The 25,312-nt window shown below is 40.0% G+C and overlaps 1 protein-coding gene across 1 annotated transcript in view; it reads left to right on the top strand.

The window, feature by feature from the left end:
• The first annotated feature begins 11,730 nt into the window (after positions 1-11,730).
• Positions 11,731-25,312, top strand: part of LOC121318638 (55 kDa erythrocyte membrane protein-like) — a 29,077-nt gene continuing 15,495 nt past the window's right edge. Inside the window, exon 1 of the mRNA XM_041255532.1 lies at positions 11,731-12,157. Within this exon, the coding sequence (XP_041111466.1) occupies positions 12,035-12,157 (123 nt within the window). The 5' untranslated portion in view covers positions 11,731-12,034. The remainder of the gene's footprint in view (positions 12,158-25,312) is intronic.

Here is a 25,312-nt window from a genome sequence, read left to right as displayed (position 1 = left end):
TTCACGCACTCAGGGTTGTGTGTTCGTGAGTGGAAAACGAGAGAGAGAAGGAGAGTACATAAGAACATAAGAAAGTTTACAAACGAGAGGAGGCCATTCGGCCCATTTTGGTTGTTAGTAGCTTATTGATCCCAGAATCTCATCAAGCAGCTTCTTGAAGGATCCCAGGGTGTCAGCTTCAACAACATTTAAACAAAATTTAAATTACAATTGCTATTTCGTGCTGGAAGCTCCAGCACGGTACTTGTTGGGTTCGTCCATGTTTGTTTTGTCTGTCTGTTTGTTTGGCCAGCGCACCCTTTGTTTTGTGTGTCTTTTGTTTGTTTAAATCTTTTGTTTATTTATTATTTACAATAAAACTCTGGACATTGTAGTGTCTCAGATTCACCGCCCTACCTTTGTGGTTCTTCGTCCTTCTTCTGGTCTGACGTCACCCCTGCAAAGCCATCCTGTTCACAATAATGCTCCATCTTTAAATTGGGACTTCAGAAGGCTGTGATGTGTGCACATGAATACATTACAGTTTTTACCAATTGTTTACACACTAAAATTGGAACTTGAAACGCAATCACCGAAACCTGAAAATCATGTACCAAATCCCTAAACCAAGTCTGCAAAATTGCAAGCACAATTATTGCTTTACGCTCAGTTTCCAATTCTATATCACACTTTTTGCAAAACACTACACACAGTTCTCTACATTAGGCACAACATTCAAAATTAAAGTCTCTGTAGTCCCTTTGGAAAGCAACGCCAATCACAATGCCAAGCTGTGTACATCAATTGGCAGGACCCACTCCTCACAGGTGTAAACATTAGTTGCTGAATTGTTCACTTAGAAATCAGAGCTTTAGCACTAGAAAAGGTCACAGATGAGCTCTCCTGTTTTGGAGGAAAATGGAAGTCAATGGTGAAGCAAGAACTAGAGGTCAAGGAGTGAGAGGAAGAGGAGGAAGAGGAGAACGAGGACGAGAAAGGACAGTTGTCTCAGATGAGATCAGGGCCACATTGGTTGACCATGTGCTCAACCATGGATTGAGTATGAGGGAGGCTGGGCAGAGAGTTCAGCCCAACCTGAGCCGCTACATGGTTGCATCTATCATCCGTACATTCAGAAATGAGAACCGGTAAGTTACCTACCATCTACACTATGCTCTTTATGTATGTATACTGTAGTATACTGCAGTCCGACATATCAGTAGGCCTATGTTACTCAGTGATTGTTGGTCAATGTTACAGTAATGTAATTTCATATTGAAAGAAAATAGATTATTTTAGCTTACTGTAACCAATCATATCATATTTGTGGATCTTCTGCAGAACTGAGAGACGGCCAGGCCATGGTGGAAGACATCGGCTGTTCACACCAGAACAGGAGACTGCTATTGTGAACATGGTGGTGGCAAACAATACGATTAGACTACGAGAAATCCAGAACCACATAATTGCAGACAACACAATATTCAATAACATTCATCAGATGGGCTTGTCTACATTGGACCGTGTATTACAGTGCAACCAAATCCAGATGAAACAGGTCTACAGGGTGCCATTTGAGCAAAACTCAGAGAGGGTTAAAGAACAGCGCTATGAATATGTGCAAGTAAGTACTATACTGTGAATTTACTATCATATCAGCACTGTATAGACACATTACAGTACTGTAATCCAGTGTATTGTGCCTCACCATATTGACTGCTCTTGGTCTATTTCACATATTGTCTTGTTGACTGTTTCAGAGAGTCTTGGAGCTGGATGCCGCTGCAATTCAGCACGTTTATATTTACATTGATGAAGCTCGCTTCAACCTAGCCAAAAGAAGGGGATGGGGACGGAACATTATTGGCCACCGTGCCATTGTGAATGTCCCTGGACAGCGTGGAGGGAATATCACCATGTGCGCAGCCATTAGCCAGCAAGGCGTCCTCCATCACCATGCCAACCTTGGTCCCTACAACACCGCCCTTCTCATCACATTCCTGGACACACTACATGGCATCCTCATTCCAGCCGAGCAGAGGGGTGGACCAGAGCAGCCCAGGTATGTTGTCATCTGGGACAACGTGAGTTTCCACTGGGCTGCTCTGGTCCGCAACTGGTTCATCGACCACCCACAATTTATTGTTCTATACCTCCCACCATATTCCCCATTCCTAAACCCAACTGAAGAGTTTTTTTCGGCATGGCAATGGAAGGTGTATGACCGTCATCCCCTCCCATGTATGCCTCTTCTCCAGGCAATGGAGGATGCATGTGGAGAAGTTGATGTGGGGGCTTTCGGCGGCTGGATCCGTCACTCCAGAAGATTCTTTCCCCGCTGTTTAGCCAGGGACAACATCGTTTGTGATGTAAATGAGGTGCTGTGGCCAGACCAAAATAGGAGGCGGGCTTTTGTTTTACATTTTACATGTGTTTTTGTCTTTTTGTGTTTAGAGTTCTGAAAGAATGAGCCACTTTCATTTTTTATTTTTGTACAGAAAACCCTTTATCTTACTGGATGTTTTTCCTGGTTTTCTCCTGTTGGGTATGGAAAGTGTTACATACAAAACACAGGTGTTCAAAAATACTGCATTTTGGAAATAAATGACAATGTTACTGTTGTTACTGTATTGCATTTGTGTGTGTTTATTTATATATATTTGAGTAGGTATACATTACTGTGACAATTTTTTACAACCGGCTACAGTGTAACACTGAAAATGCAAAAGGCATAAACCTACTGATGGGATATTCATAGTAGTGTTTTGTGTTGAGCACATCAGTGTGTTGCTGGTTGGTAGACAGATCTATTCATGTGTCATTTTGATGCAAAAAAAACATTTTGGAAAGAGATAAAACAGTTTTGAATGCAGTGTTGGCTTTTGCTAGAGATTTGTAGAGTTTTGCATTTTGTGTTTTGTGTTTAGAGTTTTGGGAAAATGAGCCAAAAATTCAACAAACGTGTGTAAACAATTGGGAAAAACTATAATTATTCTAGGTAGTAATTGAGTTATTTAATCACTCACAGGCTGTAACTCCCAACTCCACAAACCAACCAACATTTTTGTAAATAGCAACAATAGTAGCGTAACTTTGTTTTTAAAAGTGTGTGGGGGGGGGGGGTTGGGTGGAAGTGTCTGTACCTGATACATGCGTAAAGATTATTCTGTCTGAAATAATGAAAGTGAGGGGGACATGTCCCCCGTGTAAATTTCGCCTATGAGCAACACATGTAGCTAATTCACAAAAAAAATTCTCTCCTCTTTCTGAGAGGCTGTTCTGAGAATCCAGTACATCTGCATACAAGCACTGTGCTCTCCTCCTCTCTGAGCGGCTGCTCTGAGAATCCACTACATCTGCATACAAACAGTGTGCTCTCCTCTCTGAGAGACTGCTCTGAGAATCCACTGCATCTGTATACAAACGCTGTGCTCTCTGAGAGGCTGCTCTGAGAATCCACTACATTTGCATACAAACAGTGTGCTCGCCTCTCTGAGAGGCTGCTCTGAGAATCCACTACATTTGCATACAAACAGTGTGCTCGCCTCTCTGAGAGGCTGCTCTGAGAATCCACTACATCTGCATACAGACACTGTGCTCTCCTCTCTGAGAGGCTGCTCTGAGAATCCACTACATCTGTATACAAACGCTGTGCTCTCCTCTCTGAGAGGCTGCTCTGAGAATCCATTACATTTGCATACAAACAGTGTGCTCGCCTCTCTGAGAGGCTGCTCTGAGAATCCACTACATCTGCATACAGACGCTGTGCTCTCCTCTCTGAGAGACTGCTCTGAGAATCCACTACATCTGTATACAAACGCTGTGCTCTCTGAGAGGCTGCTCTGAGAATCCACTACATCTGCATACAAACGGTGTGCTCTCCTCTCTGAGAGGCTGGTCTGAGAATCCACTACATCTGCATACAAACGCTGCGCTCTCCTCTCTGAGCAGCTGCTCTGAGAATCCACTACATCTGCATTTCCCTCTTCTACATCACTGTTTTGTTCTTGTTTCATGTATGGTGGTTGTTTAGAAAGCGCACCATTTATATTTCTGCACATTACATCAATCCAGTCTCTCTTGGAGAAAGATTAGTATTTTTGTCAGAGGTGATTGGGATCAATGTATCTATTGTCAATATGATTGTGAAATGTGACTTGGTATTGTTTGGGGAGTAATAGAATGTTCATTCTATTGAGAGAAGCGGGGCGTCCATTATGCATGGAATCATTTTGAAACTGGTTTGGTTGTCTTAACTTGCTGTGAACATGTAAGGAGAATCCTACAGGCCAGGATTCAAAAGCTTTCCTCATTCCATTCAAGGCATGTGACAGTGTGACCTTTCAACTCTGCTGTCTCATTTCCGGAGAAACAAAGTGAAATGTAAAGAATAAATAAAATGACATAAGAAATCACTTTTTTGTACTTAGGAAATGGTATTGGTACAGTATCACTGTGAAAGTATATAATCACTGCCGCCTACTGTAAATTTCTGGCACTGCAGCAACTAAATAACACTAAACACAAGAGAACTGGGCACTCTTCAAAATGTAACAGTTTCTCACTGTTTTAGTTTTGTATGGACAAGGTTGGGTTTTGTTTGGTGATTTTCACAGTTTTCTCAGAAATGAAAAAAAAACACACCATAATGTTATCAAATGAGAAATAAACTACTGACTATATTTATTTGGGTCAAGTAGTCTTCACTTGTTTCTTCTCCATTGTTGAAAAATGTTAACAATTTGAAGAAAAAATGCTCTCAGAACTCACAATAACAAACTGCAATAACAACAGTAAACAGCAGAGGGCATCGGTTCAATACAAATGATGACAAGCAGCCTAACTTCAACTATATTTCTCAGAATACAACGTTCAGTTATTAGGAATCAAGAAAAAAAACAACCAAACAAACATTATCCAATTTCTGGCTAGCTATGTTGTCTTTGTAGTGATTACAGAATAAGAAATATTTAAAACTACATGAAGCCAGTCCAGTTACAAATCCAGCTAGAACCATCGTCGGAGGCAACCGCTAAAAGAAGATGTCTATAGTATTAAACAAACTGTTTTATAACTTATTAATGCATTTCCTTATTTTATTTACCTGCATGGCATTATACTGTAGTTTTATCATGTTCACTGAGTTTAAGAACTTAATGTTAAAATAAAAGCAACATAATTCAGTGTGATACTGTACCTCAACAAAAATGTGCTGAGCCGATAAAGGACTTTGTAGAACACATATGGTTGTACAGGAGTTCAAAGTAACACTGCAGTTAAAATGGAAGGCTCTATTTTTAATGCCTACCCCACTGCCACTAAAGATTGTACAGGATTTATCAAGACTACTTGTGACTTCAAGGTAATGTTGTATTTTATTCCCTGAAAATACATTTTACTCTCTGTGTTAAAATTAGAGGGTAAGTTACTCCCAGACCCAAAACCTTATCTGGAAGGCTGATGACAACTGCAATGTATCTAAAACAAAACAAGCAAACAGAAAAAGCTTGATATCTCTTACTCAAGTGCTCCACTGCTATGAAAGAAGTGCACAATTTTGTTTTCTAAGAATGTTGACTTTTGTTTTTCACATTTCTATTTATTTATTTATTTTATACATGGCCTTTTTATACTGTGTAAAAATCTACTGAATAAACAGCAGTTTCCAGTGTTCTTTTGGGGTTAGGATAATACAGTAAAAGTCAACAGATAAATAGCAGTTTCATTTTTATTTTGTCTCATTATTGCTGTAATTATATCATGTGGCTCTTATGAAGATGCCTGGTATAAGTACCAGAAAAATGACTATGGGCTCCTCAAGAAAATTAGGAAAAATATGAGCAATGTGTGTTCAATAGCAGAGGCATGCTGTATACAGCACTGCTGTCTACTCTCAGATAGAAAGGGGGCTTTCCAGGGTGTGAAGGGCAGAGCAGCAGAAGGGTTTCCCAAAAAAAACACAATTCAGCAATGAAATAAACAGCAACAGACCAGTCAATATGAAGCAACAGGACACACAGCACTGCACGCACGCAGTGTATTTGGAACAGCATTGCGTGTACACAGTGAGTGTATTTGGGGGATCCAGTTGCATGTGTTTAAAAATACCACAGCAGCTGCTTGTCTAGTGCAGTTATTGTACAAGATGTGTGTCCCCACAGGCTTCAGCTCTATGGCAAACACAAGCACTTGAAGATGGAGAGATAATCCAGATTCCAGAATGGATGGTAACAATTGAGGCAAATGGTCTTTGTGATGAAGTGTCAATGAAAGAAGTTTGATCATTCCGCCACTGGGTGTTGTGTGCCCTACACTAACCTCTCTCAAGTCTCGTGTAATTATTCAAAAATAGCCTGCGGGAAACCGAACACATAAATCATCTGAATCTACTCCCTTCATACGCTATGCAAATTCTGCTTTGGTCATGGCAGTGGTTTTGTGAGTTTGTCACAGTGGAAATGAAACAGTTGTTTTTCTTGGATAAACGATCCCTCAGGGCAGAAGCAGTGCACTGAAACCCCTATTCCAGTTCCACAACACAGCGAGCTTAAACAGATTCACATAAATAGGCTTGCTGGCATTTATTATTTAGTAACACTATAGTACAGGTGTGATCATCCATAATTGCCCTGAATACAATTTGTTACAGTTTCCTTAGAACTGTACACTGTAGGTAAGGTTCAGATATGATTAATACGAACATATAGAGCCAGCTCTTCTTATTTTAGATAAAAAATATTGTTTTCTCCTTTTAAACAAATATTTTGTGACCCTGCTTTTGGCATTTAACAACAAGGTGAGGTTTTGAATCAAGAGATGTTTGAACTTCAGTTTGATCCAGGTTTTGCCTTTCAGGTCCTTTTCTCTTTCAGCCAGCTATCAAGGGTTCATGTTTGAACTTTTAGGCAGCCCAGGACTTTAGAGCTTTACTTCTTTCTAGTCCCTCTTCTTTCTGGGTTCTGTTTGTATAAAGCATTGGTCTCTTTGTCCTATTCTTTAAGAAATACTGAAAACAATAAAAACTAAAGCACCTGCCATAACACAGTCAATAAAGGCAGGTCCACTGAGGGCCTGTAGAGTCATCACATTTAAGATGCTTCCATATGAAACATCAATAATTTACACAGTCTTGAGCATTGAATCACCTGTCAACCAAGCACTGACAGCCTTCTAGAAAAGTCTTTCCTATCACAACTAAAATTAACTTGCAACAGGGATACATTGCAGAATAAATGTCATCTTTGCAAAACCAATGAGTCAGCGGGACAGCCAATATACACAAAATTGTGTGCTGTGAAGCAGCACTAAAATACTGAATTTATTTAAAGGCTGTGTGTTTTGTAACACAGCATTTATGATATAAGCGAGTGAAAAAGGACTGATGGCATGGCATAAATGTGACTGGCTGTAGGTTGGCACACATGCCAGATACTGTATTTGTATTGTATTTGAAAACACATTGTTTTCTAATTGGTCACTACCATAAGGAGCTAATGTTTGAATGGCTGGAAAATATTATTGAAATCCAGAGAAAAACAATGTGTAGAAGAGGCTTTGGTTACTTTTACATGTGAAAAAACAATCAGTGTTTACCAAGGTACAATAGGAAATGACAACGTTCCTTATGGCTATGACTAATTCATGGACTCACTGAACTCCATTAAACAGTGAAACTGAGCCTGGGAGTGGGGTTGTGTAAAAGTCAAGCTGAGAAGAGCAGAAAGTTTTAAAGTACTGTTGTTCTGTGTATTGTCAGCAGGTGGTACCAAACCATTAAATCAAAGCTTATATAAAAGAGTTACTGCTATGTGCTGCTATGTTGTACCTATGTTCTGCTGACACTAACAATAACCAGTGAATGGTAGTGTTAATAGACTATAATCTAGAATTGAAAAGTTCAACTTCGCAATGACAGGGAGAGCAGTGAAGAGGGCACTGACTGAAGCTAATAATGTCTTTCAAGATTAATTTTAAAACTTTAGGGACCACAGGCTACATTCTCTATGCTATTTACTTCAAACATCATGAACAAAGATTCTTCTCCTAAGCTAGAAACACACCCAATAAAGTACTAACAAACAACTTCTGAAAGTTGCTGTTTGTTTATACAGGGTTTCATTTCCTTCTTTCACAGGAGCATATTGTGCACAGGAAGTCATGCTCAGCAACTTTGCTCTGCCTGTGGGACACAGCCCTGGTTTAAATTCCCTTTGTGTGAAATGGAAGAAATGTGTGACGTGCTTCATCTTGTGCTCTTATGGTTTCTGTGTTTCATTTTGTTTCTGTCACATAGTTTTGTCTTTGTGAGAACAGTGCCCTGTGCTTACAAAGTCAATGGTGCAAAGGCAAATGTAAATTGTCAGAGGTGGAAAACAACTGTAAGGGTTATTTCAATAGTATAACACCAAAAGGAAAAACAAAACAGCTGCAGTTAAATTGTTGTTCTGAGTTGTTCCTTTACTTGATTTAGACCACAACGATAACACCAAATGATTGTATTCCTCCCTGAATTGTTGCCTTTTTCATTTACCGTACTGGGAGATGTTTCGTTAAGAAAGTACATCAAGGAGTGTTAGGTGTTTGGTGAGGCTGCAGCAGGGTCTGTTAAGATGTTTGGTGGTTTGTTCGTGTTTGGTGAAGCTGCATCACGGTCTGTTAAGGTGTTTGGTGGTTCGTTGGTGTTTGATGGGGCTGTACCAGGGTCTGTTAAGGTGTTTAGTGGTTCATTGGTGTTTGGTGAAGCTGCACCAGGGTCTGTTAAGGTGTTTGGTGGTTCATTGGTGTTTGGTGAAGCTGCATCACAGTCTGTTAAGGTGTTTGGTGGTTCGTTGGTGTTTGATGGGGCTGTACCAGGGTCTGTTAAGGTGTTTAGTGGTTCATTGGTGTTTGGGCTGCACCAGGGTCTGTTAAGGTGTTTGGTGGTTTGGTGTTTGTGGGGCTGTACCAGGGTCTGTTAAGGTGTTTGGTGGTTCGTTGGTGTTTGGTGTTTGGTGAAGCTGCATCACAGTCTGTTAAGGTGTTTGGTGGTTCGTTGGTGTTTGGTGGGGCTGTACCAGGGTCTGTTAAGGTGTTTGGTGGTTCATTGGTGTTTGGTGAAGCTGCACCAGGGTCTGTTAAGGTGTTTGGTGGTTTGTTGGTGTTTGGTGAAGCTGCACCAGGGTCTGTTAAGGTGTTTGGTGGTTCGTTGGTGTTTGGTGAGGTGTTTGGTGGCTGCACCAGGGTCTGTTAAGGTGTTTGGTGGTTCGTTGGTGTTGGTGTTTTGGTGCACCAGGGTCTGTTAAGGTGTTTGGTGGTTCGTTGGTGTTTGGTGTTTGGTGAGGCTGCACCAGGGTCTGTTAAGGTGTTTGGTGGTTGTTGGTGTTTGGTGAGGCTGCACCAGGGTCTGTTAAGGTGTTTGGTGGTTCACTGGTGTTTGGTGAGGCTGCAGCAGAGTCTGTAAGGGGTGTCTGCAAATTCCAAGCACAACTCACAGGAGTAAAGAACACACAATTGATAAATGAAGAGATTTAGTAAACTATTATATTATATTATTGTTGTAATGGCATTTTCAGTGCAACAACACAAATGGTTTGGAGGGATGGAGATTTTCTGGGACCCCAACTAAACACACCCAGGTCCTTTCTGAATGGATGAATGCAGGGGAGACAGACTTGATTCTTATTGTACACACATTGTTTTTATTAGAGAGATGCTAAGCCTGGCTCTCATGTTTTGCAGACACAGCTTTGCCTGGACAGAATCTCAGGTTTGAAGCTCTGGATCAATATCGCCAGTGTGTGTCCCTGCATTAGGACTCCTCAAGTTTGAAGCTCTGGATCAGTATCTCCAGTGTGTGTCTCTGCATCAGGACTCCATTGAAATACTGACCTTGAGATGTGCTCCCTGCAATGCCCTGGGTAGCTGTTTGACATGGTATGGCACCCTGAGTAATGGACCAACCATTATAACCAGAGGGGCATGGCAACCATTCTTATTAATTAACCTTTACACACCACATGTGGGTCCCATGAACCCTTGTAGCTAAAGCTAGAGGGAACACGATCTGGAACTTGGTTTCAGGACTAGGTGTCAGGTCACTGCATGGTAAGCCAGGGGAAATGTGGGGTTTGATACAGCAAGGTTGCTTAAAACTAGAGTCTTCCCATCTACTGGAACCAGGTTTCAAGCCACTGTTCCTTAAAAAGGCTTTGTGTTCCATCAATTGAAAACATAGCAGACTGATTATTAATCTGTACAGGGCAACTGTGTCACAAATGGTTGGGGTGTAAAGGGTTAACATATTGTACACATCATGTGAGGAATGAATATACTGCAATCTTGCAACAGCAATACTTGTGATGAAGAATAGAAAGCATGTCTTTCTTGTTGGGTTTGAATGGAAACAGATTACAGACTGCTTGTCAGCAGAAGTGGTATCTGGACACTCCAAGGGAACAGACAGGGCTCCTTCCTTTTACCAAACAGCTTGATAATGTTGCGCTTCAGCAGAAACTAAGGAAAATGTGCCCTAGAGTATCGTAAAACTACCCATAGTCAGCACCAGCACAATATAAAGCCATCAAGAAAGTTCCATTAACACCATTGACACAAATAAAATACAGTGAATTGAAAATGATAATTATTATCATTATTGATGGAACAGAAGTTAATTTATATACAGCAACACCCTGCACCCATGTAGTATCTCGATGTGCTTTAATTAATATTCTTCAGTGTGGAGCCTTTCTGCGGGCAATTAGCATAATTACTTGTACTTGTATGAACAGAGAGAAAATGACCTAGCCTGTCTGCACCGCCATGTGTATATCACATGGTTGTATTCAATAGTCAGAAGCATAACTGTGGCTTTCCCTTTCTAAAGGTTTACCACAGTGTTTTGTACTGTATTGTTGCACTTTTACATTGCTTTCCGGATGGTTATACTATGCATTTACCACAGCTTACCCTGGTTTTACATGTTTTTAATATGCTTTACCATACCTGTCTGTGCTTTACATGCTTATCTCTGCATTACCGTGCTTTACTACACTTTGCTAGGCTTTTACTATGGGAAACTTTTATAAGTGTCTGTGTTCCCAAGAAAATAATTATAGTAAAGAAATGTTCTCTTGAACTGGAATTGCAAAAGAAAAAAATAAATTAAACTGTAAGAATGACAAGGTTGCAAAACAGGTCTACTGTCAAGAGTCTGGACTTAAGACTGAAGACATACAGGAGCTCCTTGTCTTTCTGTTGTTTGGGAAACCGTCCGTAAAATGAGCAATGTAGGGGAGGAATCTCCATCGTGTACAATTTGTCTACAATGTGTTCACGTAATTATGTAATGCTGCAACTCCATTCAAGTGGTCGTGGAACTGCAAACCTTCAAGACATGGACATATTGTCATTTTCCTGGATTCTAGTGAACTATTATAGTACCTAGGGTACAGTCTACTGAAGCATAGTAGACCCAATCACACCTTGCTCAACTCGCTATCTGGTTCTGAAGTGACATGGTCCAGACACACACAAGGAGAGGACTCATCTTGGTAAACTCCATTAGAACGGGGTAGATCCGACAGAAAACAGCATTATCAGGTCTAAAGGTTTACAAAAAATAAACCACATTGGCTTTTGAGGACGAGTTTAAATGTATTCAAATACATTGTGACAGGAGGAATAACAGTGCATATATGATTGTGTTGCGTATGTGACACCTCCCCCACTAAGGCCAAGCTTGGTTGAGTCCTGTGCCTCTAGCACGTAACTGTGTCAAGGAAGCTGCAGTGAGCTATGAGCTTCAGCCCCCACCTCCGTCACTTATGTTTACTTGCTTTGTCAGCTGAGCTCGATAAGGTTGTTTTGTGTGCCTCCTCGCACCCTGAAATTGGACTTAGGACTTCAACCCTAAAGAGGCTTTATCAGCAAGTTACGGCTTGCTGACGGCCCTTTTCTCCCCTTCCTCAACGGCAGCAGCGCAACCGAACCAGCAGAACGGGACGCAGTGTACTCGATTAATTAATTACAGCCACTAGCAGTCTAGCAGCAACAGTAGCAATTGTATTTAACCTTTAACATGACACTCAAATCTAATAAAAACGAGCCCGCTGCCGTATTTGAGCGAGTCAATAGTGCGCATACCGCGCTTTCAGACCTGTACCTGGAGCATCTACTGCAGAACAAAACCAAGCCGGAAAAGGTAAGGGATTTTATATCTATTTAATCTAAAACAAGTATTGTGCTGATCAGAATCAATTGAGCAGTGCTGTTATGTACTACAGAATTATTAACCCATATGTAATTTGTTATACATACCATGGATGTGAATATTTGGGAATCATAACTGAGCTGACCCTATGCACTGAAGTGGAAAGTTAGGGTCTGATGGACCTGATAGCTCCAAGGGGTTATAACGGCTGCCCCTGTGAGGTTAAGGAATTGCAACATTCTGACAAAGCCATGACACAGCTGCCATTATTGGCGCGGGGATTCTCTCAGGTTATTTACTTTGTCTCCCGTTGTGTATCCAACTAGTCAAGTTAAAAGGAGAGTTTTACAGGTTATGCGTGTTTATTACACAACGATGTTTATTAGTTTGATACCATTTCACAAGGGTGATGCTGTAAATATCACCTTGCAGCAGTGTGCAGCTTTGATCGGTAGTGGTCGCACGTCCACAGGTCCGGTTTTCTCTGTACAGTACTTGTAATATGGACCACAAACCAATTTCACTGTACTATTAAAGCACTGTCACCATGAAGTTCAAATTGGCTTCTGATGTGATGGCTATGTTTCATTTTTTGCTTACACTCTTTCTACAATCCCCAAAGGTTTTTTATAAGTGGTGTACAGTATGCGCACTGATGGAATTAACACATTCTTTGAACCTCATTGTACAATGAGCCAAGATATAATGTTATATCGCTGGTCCAAGATGTATAATCATTAGGTTTAACTGTCAAAGATCCCACCATTCATAAAAGACAGTACTTTTTCTAATTCAAACCAGATCTAAAAACAAACTGCAAACCAGCTCTGTACCCAAAATGTGTGATTCAGTGCTCAAGTATTATCAAATGAAAACACACTGCTAAAGGAATTAGACAAAACATTTTTTCTGTGTTATCTTAGAATTCATGATTGAGAGTTGTGTTTGTCCCGTAATCAGCTAGCTTTCCCAACCCCATTATGCAGGAATTTTGTTTCCTTGCTGATACAGAACTGTTTCAGTCATTTATTTCTGTCACTGAAGTTCATTAATCCTGACATTCAGAAAGCTGTTACCTCCAGAATGTGACAGAAAACACTGAAAGCAGTGCTCTGTGGCTAGGATCTAAAGCTCGTACAGGAATGATACCTTATACCTGATGAGTAATCTGTGTCTGGTTTAAACTTGCTTGCTAGTAGCTGATTCAGTTGTTAAGTAGTGGTTGAATTATCAAGCATGACTAATATTCTGGGCTGTCACACATTTTATGCAATCCACAAGTGATGTAAACTCGGACACTGCTCAGTGAAAACACCCCCTGGTTTCCCTTATTGAGTGGTGTTGAAAAGGTCCCTTTATTTCAGTCACAGATTCCAGTTTAAGGGGCATGAAATATTAACTTAATTTAGGAATAAAATGTGAAATGTGTTACAGAAAGTAAGATTATAACAAGCACATCCTCATCATTACAGCACAGTGAAAAATGTGTCAAACTGTTCCCCAATATGAGAGATTAGATTATGCCTTTTACAAAAGCTTACTGTATTACCTGCATAAGCATAGCTTAGTGGAAGCCTGTCAAGCACAGGAAAACAGCAAAAAACTGCATGTTAAAAACATGATCAGGTATAGCGATGGGAAAATAAATTTGAGCAGAAAATTGAGCTATAGCAGAAAATTGAGCTAGTTATTCATTAGCTCACATTAAGATGAGAAGAATATTGGCATATAAAGACCTGCTTACCATTTTGTAAATATAAGGATTCCACTGTACTGCTATGGACAGAGAATTTTAGGACTGAGACATAATGTGTATTTATGTGTAATTTGGATCTTTTATTCATCATGTAATCATAAACTGCAAAATTATATTGCAAACGTCTACCGGTAGCCATAATAGTAATACAGTATTTCATGTTAGATTTTGAAATTTCACATTTTGTCAGTTTTTTGTTAAGTATATGGAAAACTACAAAGTATTATGTGATTAAATATGTTAACGTGACATTATTCAGAAGGTTTCATTAGACTTTATTAAGTAAAATTATTTAATTCTGTAAGCGATGCAAAACTTTTGGCCGTAACTGTACATCAGTGGCAGTGTTTTATTCCATTTTTTAAAATGAGTTGACAGTTCCCATTCCTTGTTCTGTGTTTTTAAACTGCACTGACTTCTACATCTGCCTCCACTTCTCTGGATTGTGTCATGTTAGACTGAATGAGCAGTCTTTAAACTCTAAAATGGACCGACTGTACAGTCTTTGATTGAACAGGAGAGAGTTAGTGTACTTGATTATTCGACTTACAGGAGCCTTTTTTTCAGGTTTCTTTCAAAAACAAGTGTGCCTTTGACAAATACAGTGCCTTGGTCTCTGCAGTGTTTTTAAGGAAGTGATGTTTGAATCATGCACAAGTTGAGTTAAGTATTTCAGGCTGCTTCTGCTGAGTTAGGGAAAGTGAAATCTTATCAGAGTACAAGTTGTATGGAAGGATAATCTTTTCCTAAGCAGGGTTGGTATTTTGAACAGAAAACAATCAAAGTAAGAAGATTACACAGCAGTGCTGTGGTGGTTTGGGAGCTGAACCCACTTTGTGTAAGTTCAGTTGAACCTACACAGTGGCGGGATTATGGGTTGTTGCAACAAGACTTTGGCAAGCAGCTGTACACTACCTTGTTTGCACACAATTTGTACCCACCAACTTGGGGCCTATAACTTCACAAACTGTCTCCAGCTCTTGTACTGTAACCCCAGAAGTGTTCCCACAAAGCAAAATAAACTTGCTTGTTGGTATGTCTCCAGGCTAGCAATTGTACCGTGGTTTAGCCAATGTCTTTGTGTCCAGATGGTGTTGTCTCACCATATGGGCACTTACTAGTCACTGTAGGTCGTTTGTTAAATGATCCTTAGTTGATTGGCTTTCCCCAAACACAAATGTGCACAAACAAGCCAGAAGCGATCCTCCAGACTGGCTCAGCCCACCTGTTTGCTTGGATTGTTTTAGTAGCTCTTAAAACAGATTTTATACAACATGTACATGTTGGACAAAGGGTGGGGTGAAGGGGGTGATTTCTGAGGAATGACAGAAACTAACATGCAGGGCTGTGCCAAAGGACTCGGAGACCGATATTTACTGAAACAACTAACCCCGTGGTGTGTTTACAACTCTAGATCACTCAAACTCTTGACCTGATGCCCTGCTACAAAGCATAACATAAAATAACAGTTCATTCATCCAGTCCAAGGCTGCATGTCAGATTTCCACAACCATCCTCCATTCAGTTGTTAGAGGGTACTTTTTGATATAACAATATGGACAGGCACTTAAATAATAAATTAATAATAATAATAATAATAATAATAATAATAATAATAATAATAATAATAATAATAATTGTATCAAAATTCTGACTGAAGTTAGATTAAAAGCTGTGTGACTTTATGCAGTTTTGGGTATGGATAAGTAGCCAGCCTGCGTGGCTAAACCCTGTCCTTGACTCAGGGTATTGTTTTTGTGTATGGGTAAGTAGCAAGCCTACCTGGCTAAACCCTGTCCTTGGCTCAGGGTATAGTTTTTGTGGCGTTGGTAAAGAAGGCTGAGGGTGGGCCGCCTTGGTGTTTGATAGTGTTGGTGTTTTTCCATTTTAAGACACCCATTAGACAAAACTCCTGTGACAAAACAGGTGAAATACACCCAACTTCTAGCGCTCGCAGCATCTGTTTCAGGGAAGACCCCTAATGCTTCTACATCTTGAGAGTGTTTCTTTCTTCACGCAATGCACGCTAATGAGTCAAGGCTTGTTTGCAATGCTTTCAAACCAGTTGGATCTGGTTTTATTCTCTTCCTAAGTCTTTATGCCTTTTTGTTGTAAAATGTTGCTGACGTTTCTTCAGAAGTTTAAATCTCTTGTGAACAGACAGGAAATAAAACAGTGCAGACACATACAGTCCAGAGGGCCCTCGTGATCAGATAATTGAATTGCATGCACCCCGAACGGTGTTTAGGAGGCAACGAGTTTATGCTAAAGTTAGGAGAAGATTAGGGGATGGTTAAGATAATGGCAACATCAGAGTGGGCTGGGTGTGGTCTTGTAGACTGGGGAGGGAATGAGGGTGTGTGAAAAGACGAGTTTCTGCTTGCTATCTATATAGGGATAAGAATAAGACTCCCATTGCATAGCAGTCAAAGCCACTCCATGTTGACAAGACACGTTTTGCTTATACAGTGGCTCTCAAAAGTATTCACCCCCCTTGGACTTTTCCACATTTTATTGTGTTACAACATGGAATCAAAATGTTATGTGTGAAGCTTGTGTGGTGTTTAGGGTTTGCATTGTTGCATTGTTATCTAGATGTGAATAATGAATAAAACATGACAGAAACTATGAAAATCCACATGTAGTTTTCTAGGTTCTGCGTGTACTGTAGGCTGTCTGATCCAGTGCTTGTGCTTTGCCTTTTATACATTGGCACTTTTTAATCAGTAGATGTCGAAATGCGCTTTGCTAATCTCAGTATTAGCTGAGCTAGGGAATTCTTTGGACTGGAGCTTGACTGCTTCCTTACTGCTTATGATTTCCTTTCAGGTTTTTGGGTTGGAACTGTCAGCACTTTCCTGGGAAGTTTACGACATGCACAGTGCAGATAAAGAGACACGTTTCAGTAAAGAGGCTTGTCTTGCTCTATAGTGCATTTTAAACAGGCTTCTGACTTTGTTGCTGGCTCGTGTTTGTAGCTGTAGACATTTCACATTATGTTGTGGCTGTTGGGTTTGCATGTCACTAATAGGAAAACTGTCAGAGACACAGATGTATTGTCTTACTATACAGCAGTCACAGTATGGTTTAATGGAAAAAAAGCAGTAATGATATAAATATTGTGCAACTAATATCTTCCTTATTTTCGGTGTGCAGTAACATGTGACATCTGACAGATGCAAACATTAGGTCATAAGTAAATTAAGTTGCACGGATTTGGAAATTGAAGATACAAAACTAGTTGAGCATTATGGGTTTGATACAGTCTAAAATCTGCTGTGGAGTACATTGCATTCTATGTATAATTAAACAGTGGATACAATGTCAAATTAAGGGTTATCTATGTAGGGAGGGCTACTTTATCAAGAGCTTGCACTCGGTTGTTTTGTGATCTCAGTTGTGTATTGCAAAAATAATAAGATGCAAACGTGTTGACCCAAAGGTTAACTAAGCAAATCTTATGTCTCTTACAACCGAGCCACGCCAGTCCCATACCGAGTCCTCACGGTGAGGTTAAAGGGAGCAGGAGTTGTTTTTCCACTGCAGAGCCATGCTACTGTTATTAATTTACTCAGTTTGCCAAAAGATGCACAAACAAATGGTGTTCAAAAATTATAGACCAACGGTATAAGGATAGTTGTTGTTTTTTAGAGTTGTTTTTTGTTTGGGTTCTAAAGCCTGCACTTCCTCAGTATCCCAAGGCTGAGCTTTTCTTTCATCACACTCGCTACCCGGCATGCTGTTTGTTGTTTGTCTTTCTGAGTGTACTGACTGACGTAACACCCACAACACTCCACACATAAGGAAAAAAAAAAAAAAAAGTTGTATTTTTATCTAAAGATTTAGATGGATTTTAAAAGTATTTTTTTTTTTTTTTTTTTCTAACTTTGTCTTTTGTACTGGTACTGACTTAGCTTGCTTTAAACTAGTCTAGTCACTACTTTTTATTTTTTATATATAATGTATAGTTATAGAACAAATGTTTTTTGTATTCTGATACAAAAATCAGATGTTTGTATTCACTACAAATGACAAATACCTTAATATACTTATTTACTATCTCACTAGAATTTGCACGACACTTTCAAAAATGCCAAATGAAAAGAGAGCTGAGCCATGTAATATGTGAGATTAATATATATAAAAAATGGTGCTGCTTTTGAGCGAGACAGAATCTCATGGGACAGAAAAAAATTATTCTGAAATGCCTCGCTTAAACACTTAAGCAGTGTACTCCGAGATGTCATCCCCTGCAGTGAGCAGTGTGCTCCGAGATGTCATCCCCTGCAGTGAGCAGTGCGCTCCGAGATGTCATCCCCTGCAGTGAGCAGTGTGCTCCGAGATGTCATCCCCTGCAGTGAGCAGTGTGCTCTGAGATGTAATTTGTGATTGATTTGGAAAGAATGTCTTCTTATACCAAACAGCATCGTTTTATCCCCAGTCCTGTAACTCCAGTCTATGTTTTAAATACATCTAGTCCTAAAATTAAGTGAATTGATTGAGCTAAATTTAATGTACAGAGTGCCAAATTCATAAAGCTTTAAAAGCTTGTCAGTCAATGCATGTACTGAAGAGAGAATTCTTTGTCATTTTTGTCTAGTTTTGTCATGGTCATATAAGACAGATGGAATCAGTAGATTATTTTTCCCTGGGAATTAGTCATGGCAACCAAATATTTGAAACAGAAGTATTATGAAATAATGTAGTGTTGTGCACTTTCTCCATTGTAAGCTGGTTTAGCAAGCTGTGGCAGTGCGATTGCCCTGCACAGTGGTAAATTAGTGTTGGTGTGGTTTATATGTGGGAATGGGTTTATTTTGTGACGTTTTGGGACTTGATTAGTTTGATTGTATTATTGTTTACAGACGGGCGCTCGATTGAGACTTGCTGACTGCTATGTTTGGTTGAGGGAAGGGCAGCAAGTGATTGGCTGTGCTGGTCCTCAATCAGCACGTGGGCGGGTCTCGACCGAGTGTCCATCAGTTTAAAAACATCCGCGGGGAGATTGCTCGGGGCTGCTGCAAGGCCTGCCGTTTTCACGGCACCTTTTGAGTTATAGTTTGGGGCATTGTGTTTTATTTTGCACTTTTTGTACAGTTTGCTGTATTTGTCCTCTGTGCGTTACCATTGCTGGTAACGTCACATGACCGCCTTTATTTTACTTTAGTTTTATGTTTTTGTTAATAAATCCTGCGCGCCTGTGCTGGCGTTTCAACACCACCTCAGTCTCTCTGTATGCTTGAACAGCGGCTACCCACAAGCGTGACTCGAGGAAGACCCTGTCACACAAGCGGACAGTGTTAATCATGGTAGGCTGATAGCGATAATCGATTTGAAGAGCTGATACTGTATTAGATTAACCATGATATACAAACCTTAAAACCGCTTCTTCAGGTGCAAATGGAAATTTACACTTGAAAATTCTTTGTTTTTTTTTTTTATAGTAAATGCTACTATTTTTTATTGTCCTTTTTTTTTGTAGGTTCTGCTCTTTTGCATACCGCTACTTTAACTCAGAAGTACTGGAGTCAGCCTCACTACATATCTTTTGAAGAGACTGCATCTGTGTTTCATTTAATTTCTGTTAATCAAGACTACATGTACAGTTCCCAGTGTGAAATTTAATTTGTTGTTACACAGTTATGTAATTACAGAATTAACTTTAAATGCAATGTTGTCAGGACAGCCATGTAATGCATTCTTGTGAGTAAGCCCATAATGCATCTCGCAACACATCATACTCCATCTGGGGCTCCTGTGGAGGTGCCAGAGCAAACTGCTGTAGGTGTGGAAGATGGTGTAGTTCTGAATATTGCTGTCCACAGTGCCATGCTATCGGTAGCAATAATTGTTTATTTATGTGACGAGGCGGTATGTTACTATGCTTTTTATTCACATGTCATTTAAGTGTCAGCTCTTGTATGCAGGTGTACTGGTAATCTGTACTGTACAGGTTTAAAGTCACCTGCACTCAGTCACCTTGCTAGTATGAAAACACAGCTGTTATCCTGGATACGTAGAAGAATAGGAGAGGTCCAAGCAAAAGTGCATTTGATATAGTTCAGTATTATTACAATATAATATTAGGGTCTTGTTCTAAACCATGGCAGATATTATTATTATTATTATTATTATTATTATTATTATTATTATTATTATTATATTTATTATTATTGGACCATCCCTGGTGCTTAACATATTTTTACAAACAGAAATAGACTAGAGGCTCGCATGTACAGTCCTGCTAGTGCTGCCTTAGTATCCCTGATTAAGTGTTTTTGAAGCTGCAAATGAATAACCTTTGTGTGAAGGGCCGCTATGCAGAGCAGTTGACCTGACCCTTCACTGTGTGGTTTTCATAGACGAACACAGCCTTCTTTCTGCAAATGCTGCCTTTTAATCCCAGTGATTTTGGGTCCGTCGGACCTCATTTGTGCTGATAAGGGCAACATGACTTGTCTTTTACTCTTCCAGGTCATAGGTGTGCTGCATGGCTGATTCTGGTTTATCTGAATGCAGTTGCAGCTCACTGAGTTGGATCTTCACACACAAGTGAAGCTGATAATGTGCATCCTGTGTCCTCGTCTCCATCAGCAGTGTAGGGATTGTTTTCCTCTGTTTTTCACGTTCCCATAAAGATTCACCTGCACCTGTCACCAATATGAACCAGTTTGGACCAGAAACTAGATTACTGATTTGTAGATTGTAATCTTTTTAATTCTGTTTTTGATACTTCTATGTCATAAAAAAAATGTGCCCCTGTGATAGAAAAATTACTGAGGTAGTTGTAAATCTTTTATACATGGACTGAGAAGTTTAATATTACAGTTTTTTAACTGTTATTTGCATTTCAGTGTACAAAAAGATTGGGGCAGCTGGTCGTAGTGGCCAGAACTAATGTAATCTGTCTGAAGTTCATTACATTGATGCTCTTTTGCAGTGCTATGTCACACGTTGTATGGGATTCAAACACTGGTTTGCTTTTTTGTGTCTGGAATGAATGCAAACTAGGTACAGTCAGCCCTCTTTATAACGCCAGGTAAGGGCCATGGGCAAAAACAGGCAATTAGCGAGGGTGGCGTTATAGTCTACAAAAAAAAATAAAAACACACACAACAGTGGAGTAAATTCAAACATTTTATATTTTAGTTATACAATTATAATTACTTTTGAGGAAAAAAATATAAAAATAAACACTAATTTAGTGTCAAATCACCCTAACAACAATTCCAATTATTTATTTATTTATTACTGTATTGTTCATTTTGAACATTAGTGTTTGTGGCACGACTGTAAGCCTGCTGAATACTCTCCCCACTGAACAATGCCATCTATTTATTGCACAAAGCAATTAAAGCTCAATATTTTTTTTAAGCATTTTAAAAAACATGTTGACTATGTACAGGCAAACACTTTATTTAAATGAAAAGTAAAAAAAGAATCTGCTGTTTACGAAACTGATGTTTTAGTTTAAGTCAGCCTTCATTTGTGCAAAACTTGCACGTAAACAAACAAACCTCTTACCGTACTTTTTTTTTAAACATTTACTGTGGTTTATAAAAGTCACTTATATTAGACTGCATCAAGCCTTTTTCAGGTTAAACAAATTGATCCATTCCATCAAGATAAGCGATTTGTTTTTATCCATTAGAATGTCTCCAATTGTCCTTCAATTAACAGTACATGCCTGTAACAAAGTGCCCGCCCCTGTGTATATTATCTGTTATGTGTTGCGTGTGGTGTGTTTAAATGTTGGTGTATAGACATTGGTACACGGGATATAAACGGGTCTGTGTAACACGAGTGTTTAAAAATGTATATGTGTATTTAGGCACGAGGATTGCACAGCACTTCACGTGCAAGTAAAATGTAGTAATATGTGAGCACGGGGAATTGCACTTTATTAATTCACGTGCTGGGATTCAAGTGAATAATTAATTGGTAATTGAATCCCAGCACAATAGTATATATAGATGCACGTTGTCACATACTGGGGTTGGGTGTTCGGTGAGTGGAGAACGGGATTGGAGACGGAGGAAAGAAGTATAGTAGTAGTAGTAATAATAATAATAATAATAACAGAAAGTATCTGCTCACCATGTTTGTCAGTGTCTGTCCGTGCACCGTTTTGTTAAGTTTAGTCTGTTTTTGTTTGTCTATTTATTTTGGCGTAGAGTGCCGTGTCCTGTGTTTTCGTGTTTGTTTAAACCTTTTATTTTGTAATAAACCGGCGCCAACAGGCGTCTTCATCATTTCATTTCACATCATCGTCTTTGTGTATTTCATTACTTTTCCTGGTTCTGACGCCGCCCACTTCGGCCGTCTCTCTGACAATGCCTCACTTAGGTGAGAAAACATTTGTGATGTCTTGCGTTTTTATGTTCAGATGCATACATGCAGATTGTTTTCTTTTGCTCTGGTGTTAAATGTGGGGTCAACTCGCCATGTTGTACTTTCTGTTTTGCTTTGGTAGCGGGAGTGTTGATGACATTGGTATGAACGTTCACTTAACAACGAATTAGGAAAGCGAGTCAAAGGTTAACTGCATAACTTTGCTGTTTTAATTGGCCATGATTTTTTGGCTGGCTCGAGAATGAGGGAAAGTACAATGCTTTTATTTATGTTTGCTTGGCTGGGGAAGTTGGCGGGTGGCGATATAACAGGTAAAAATAGCACTGTTTTTATATTGGTGACATTTGTTCAGAGAGAATATCTGGCGGTATGCGAGGGTGGCGTTATAAAGGGGGGTGGTATCAAATGGAACAACTGTATAAGCAGGCACTTGGCAACCCTAAAAACCATACCTCTTCTCTACTGCCCTGTGGCATTTCATGGTCTGGTTACTATGCAAGATTAGAGCAGTGGTCTTCTATAGGGAGGTACGTTTCCTTGTAGATGCCCTGCTCTTTGCAGTTAAGACAAGGGTGACCTAATCTATGGGGACTGAGGACAGGGTTAATTACTTCTTCCAATGTGTGGTCAAGATAATGCAACCAGCTGTCCAGTTTGAGAGACTGATTCCCTCCCCCACCCCCCCACCCCCACACACAGCCCCCAAGTCAGCTGGGTATTCAATAGATTCCTTAAGGGATTAATGGCAGCAGTTTGCTGCCATTAATCCCTTAAACTGGGTGATGCAGTGGATTAGCTGAGAGAATTAACGATCACTGTACACTCGAGTACAGAATCTCTAGGAGGCTCGGTAAACACATAGTACTGTACCTCCACCCTACTTGGGTTAGAGCTGGTTTACGGCAGGTATTAGAACAAACTTTTCAATAACATGGCATACATTCAGTTGGTCACTGTTTAGATTATCAATAAGAGGGAAGATTATAAAATGATTAGTTCATATATGAATGATTAAATTACATTTGTATTTCAGTCTGCTGCTGTTCAGATCAGGACTAACATAATTTTTACACTTTGTATGTTTACATAGCACATTAAATCCTTCTCTAATGTACAAGTTACTAAACCATGTGATTCAGAAGCAGGGTTGTGCAATGAGATTAGTATATTGGGTTATATTAAGTGTTGGATTTTGTAATCCTGTGTAAGTGCCTGGGGAGCCAGGTTGAGGAATCTTGTTACAGAGCACAGGCATGCTGCTAGGAGAGTGCTGTGCTGCGCAACTTCAGCTGCAGCTGAATAATGACTTCTAGTTTACATCAGGAGGCCACAGCTAACATTAAAGTGGAAAAGCATTCCCAATTCTAAATTCATTCTCTATTGAACAAGCAAAAAAGAATAGTCATAAATTAATATTAAGCACTCTTCAGCTGACCACATAAAACATTAGTGGCTCAGAACCATTATCAAACAGATTTTAAAATCCATCTGCCTTGCTCTCTGAAGCTTAAATGCACTGACTGGTGAAGGCATTAGCCAACGCTCTTATTTAAAGTTTTATTTCAAAGTGTCAAAACTTCTATGTGTGTGTGTGTGTGTGTGTGTGTATATATATATATATATATATATATATAACGAGAAAGCACTCTAATAAGGCCAAGTCTCAAGTAGTAATTGTGCGTGGTGCCCTTAATTTACATAAAATACGCAATGCAAATATTTTTAAAATAGTATGTTTACACAGATAACCATCAATAAACTAAAATGAAAAGTGTAGATAGCGTCTTGCTTTGTTTCAATTTGACAAATTGGTCAACACTACTCCGTTTTAAAGATCGCTCATCTCCAGTACATTATTCAGAGAAAGTGGATTTGTAAGTAAATCCCCGCCCCCCTGGGAGCTTACTATACGCAGCGCGCAGAGACTGTCTTCCTCTTTTGTTCTTCAGGCCGTGAAGGCTTCCGGAGCGACCTCGCGGCTTGATGGTTATTTTCTCTTCCAGGGAACCAGGGTTGCATCTGCAACCTATCATTCCCTTTCAATTCGAAAATAACCATCAAGGCATGGGAACAGTGTACCCAAGCCGTCGCGAGGAAGGATTCTCGGCAGTAGGACAGACTTACGTCATAACGCAACTGCGGAGCTGCGCCTCAGCGTCTATGCTCGCAATGACACCTGTCCTAAGGTGGGGTAGTAAACACTATATTAGCATCTTGAGGTGCCATAGAGTGTAGTACAGATGCTCCAAATAGTGGAGCAGAGGAATCCAGAACGTTTAATCTGTAAAACCTCATAAAAGTATGCTGTGTAGCCAAACTGGCTGCCACGCAAATGTCAGACACCGGCACCCCTCTAAAGAGGGCCCAAGATGTCGCCATACCCCTAGTGGAATGTGCCTTCAATTGCCCTGGTGGTGGAAGGCCTGCAGACTCATAAGCTAATTTAATAGCATCCACTATCCAATGGGAAAGGCGTTGTTTAGACAACGGCTGACCCAAGGTCTTAGAACCATGGCATATGAACAATTGTTCTGTTTGCCTCACAGTCGTTGTACGGTCAATATAACACCTCAATGCCCGCACGGAGCAGAGCATGTGTAACCGTTCTTCCTCTGGGGAAGAAAAAGGAGGAGGATGGAACGCCATCAACTCGACTGGTTGGTTCATGTGAAACAGGGATATGACATTGGGTAAAAACGCTGAATTTGGGCGCATGGAGACCTTAGAACCATCTTCTGCGAAGCGAGTACATGATGGATGCACTGACAGTGCATGTAACTCGTTGACGCGTTTGGTTGATACTACTGACAGCAGAAATGCGGTTTTAATAGACATGAGCCTCATATCCATAGTGTGGAGAGGCTCGAATGGTGCATTGGTAAGGGCTTCTAGCACCACGTCAAGGCTCCATGATGATAAACTGGTCGTTCACGGAGGTTGCAAACGTCTTGCGCCCTTATGGAACTGCAATGCCAGAAAATGGCAACCTGGTGATAAACCATCAATGCGTACATGGCAAGCTGATATGGCGGTTAAGT

This window comes from Polyodon spathula, chromosome 7 (assembly GCF_017654505.1).
Source record: "Polyodon spathula isolate WHYD16114869_AA chromosome 7, ASM1765450v1, whole genome shotgun sequence".
Taxonomy (NCBI): Eukaryota; Metazoa; Chordata; class Actinopteri; order Acipenseriformes; family Polyodontidae; genus Polyodon; species Polyodon spathula.
The sequence above is the reverse complement of the archived record's forward strand: the minus strand, read 5'-3'. Positions and strand labels throughout refer to the sequence as shown.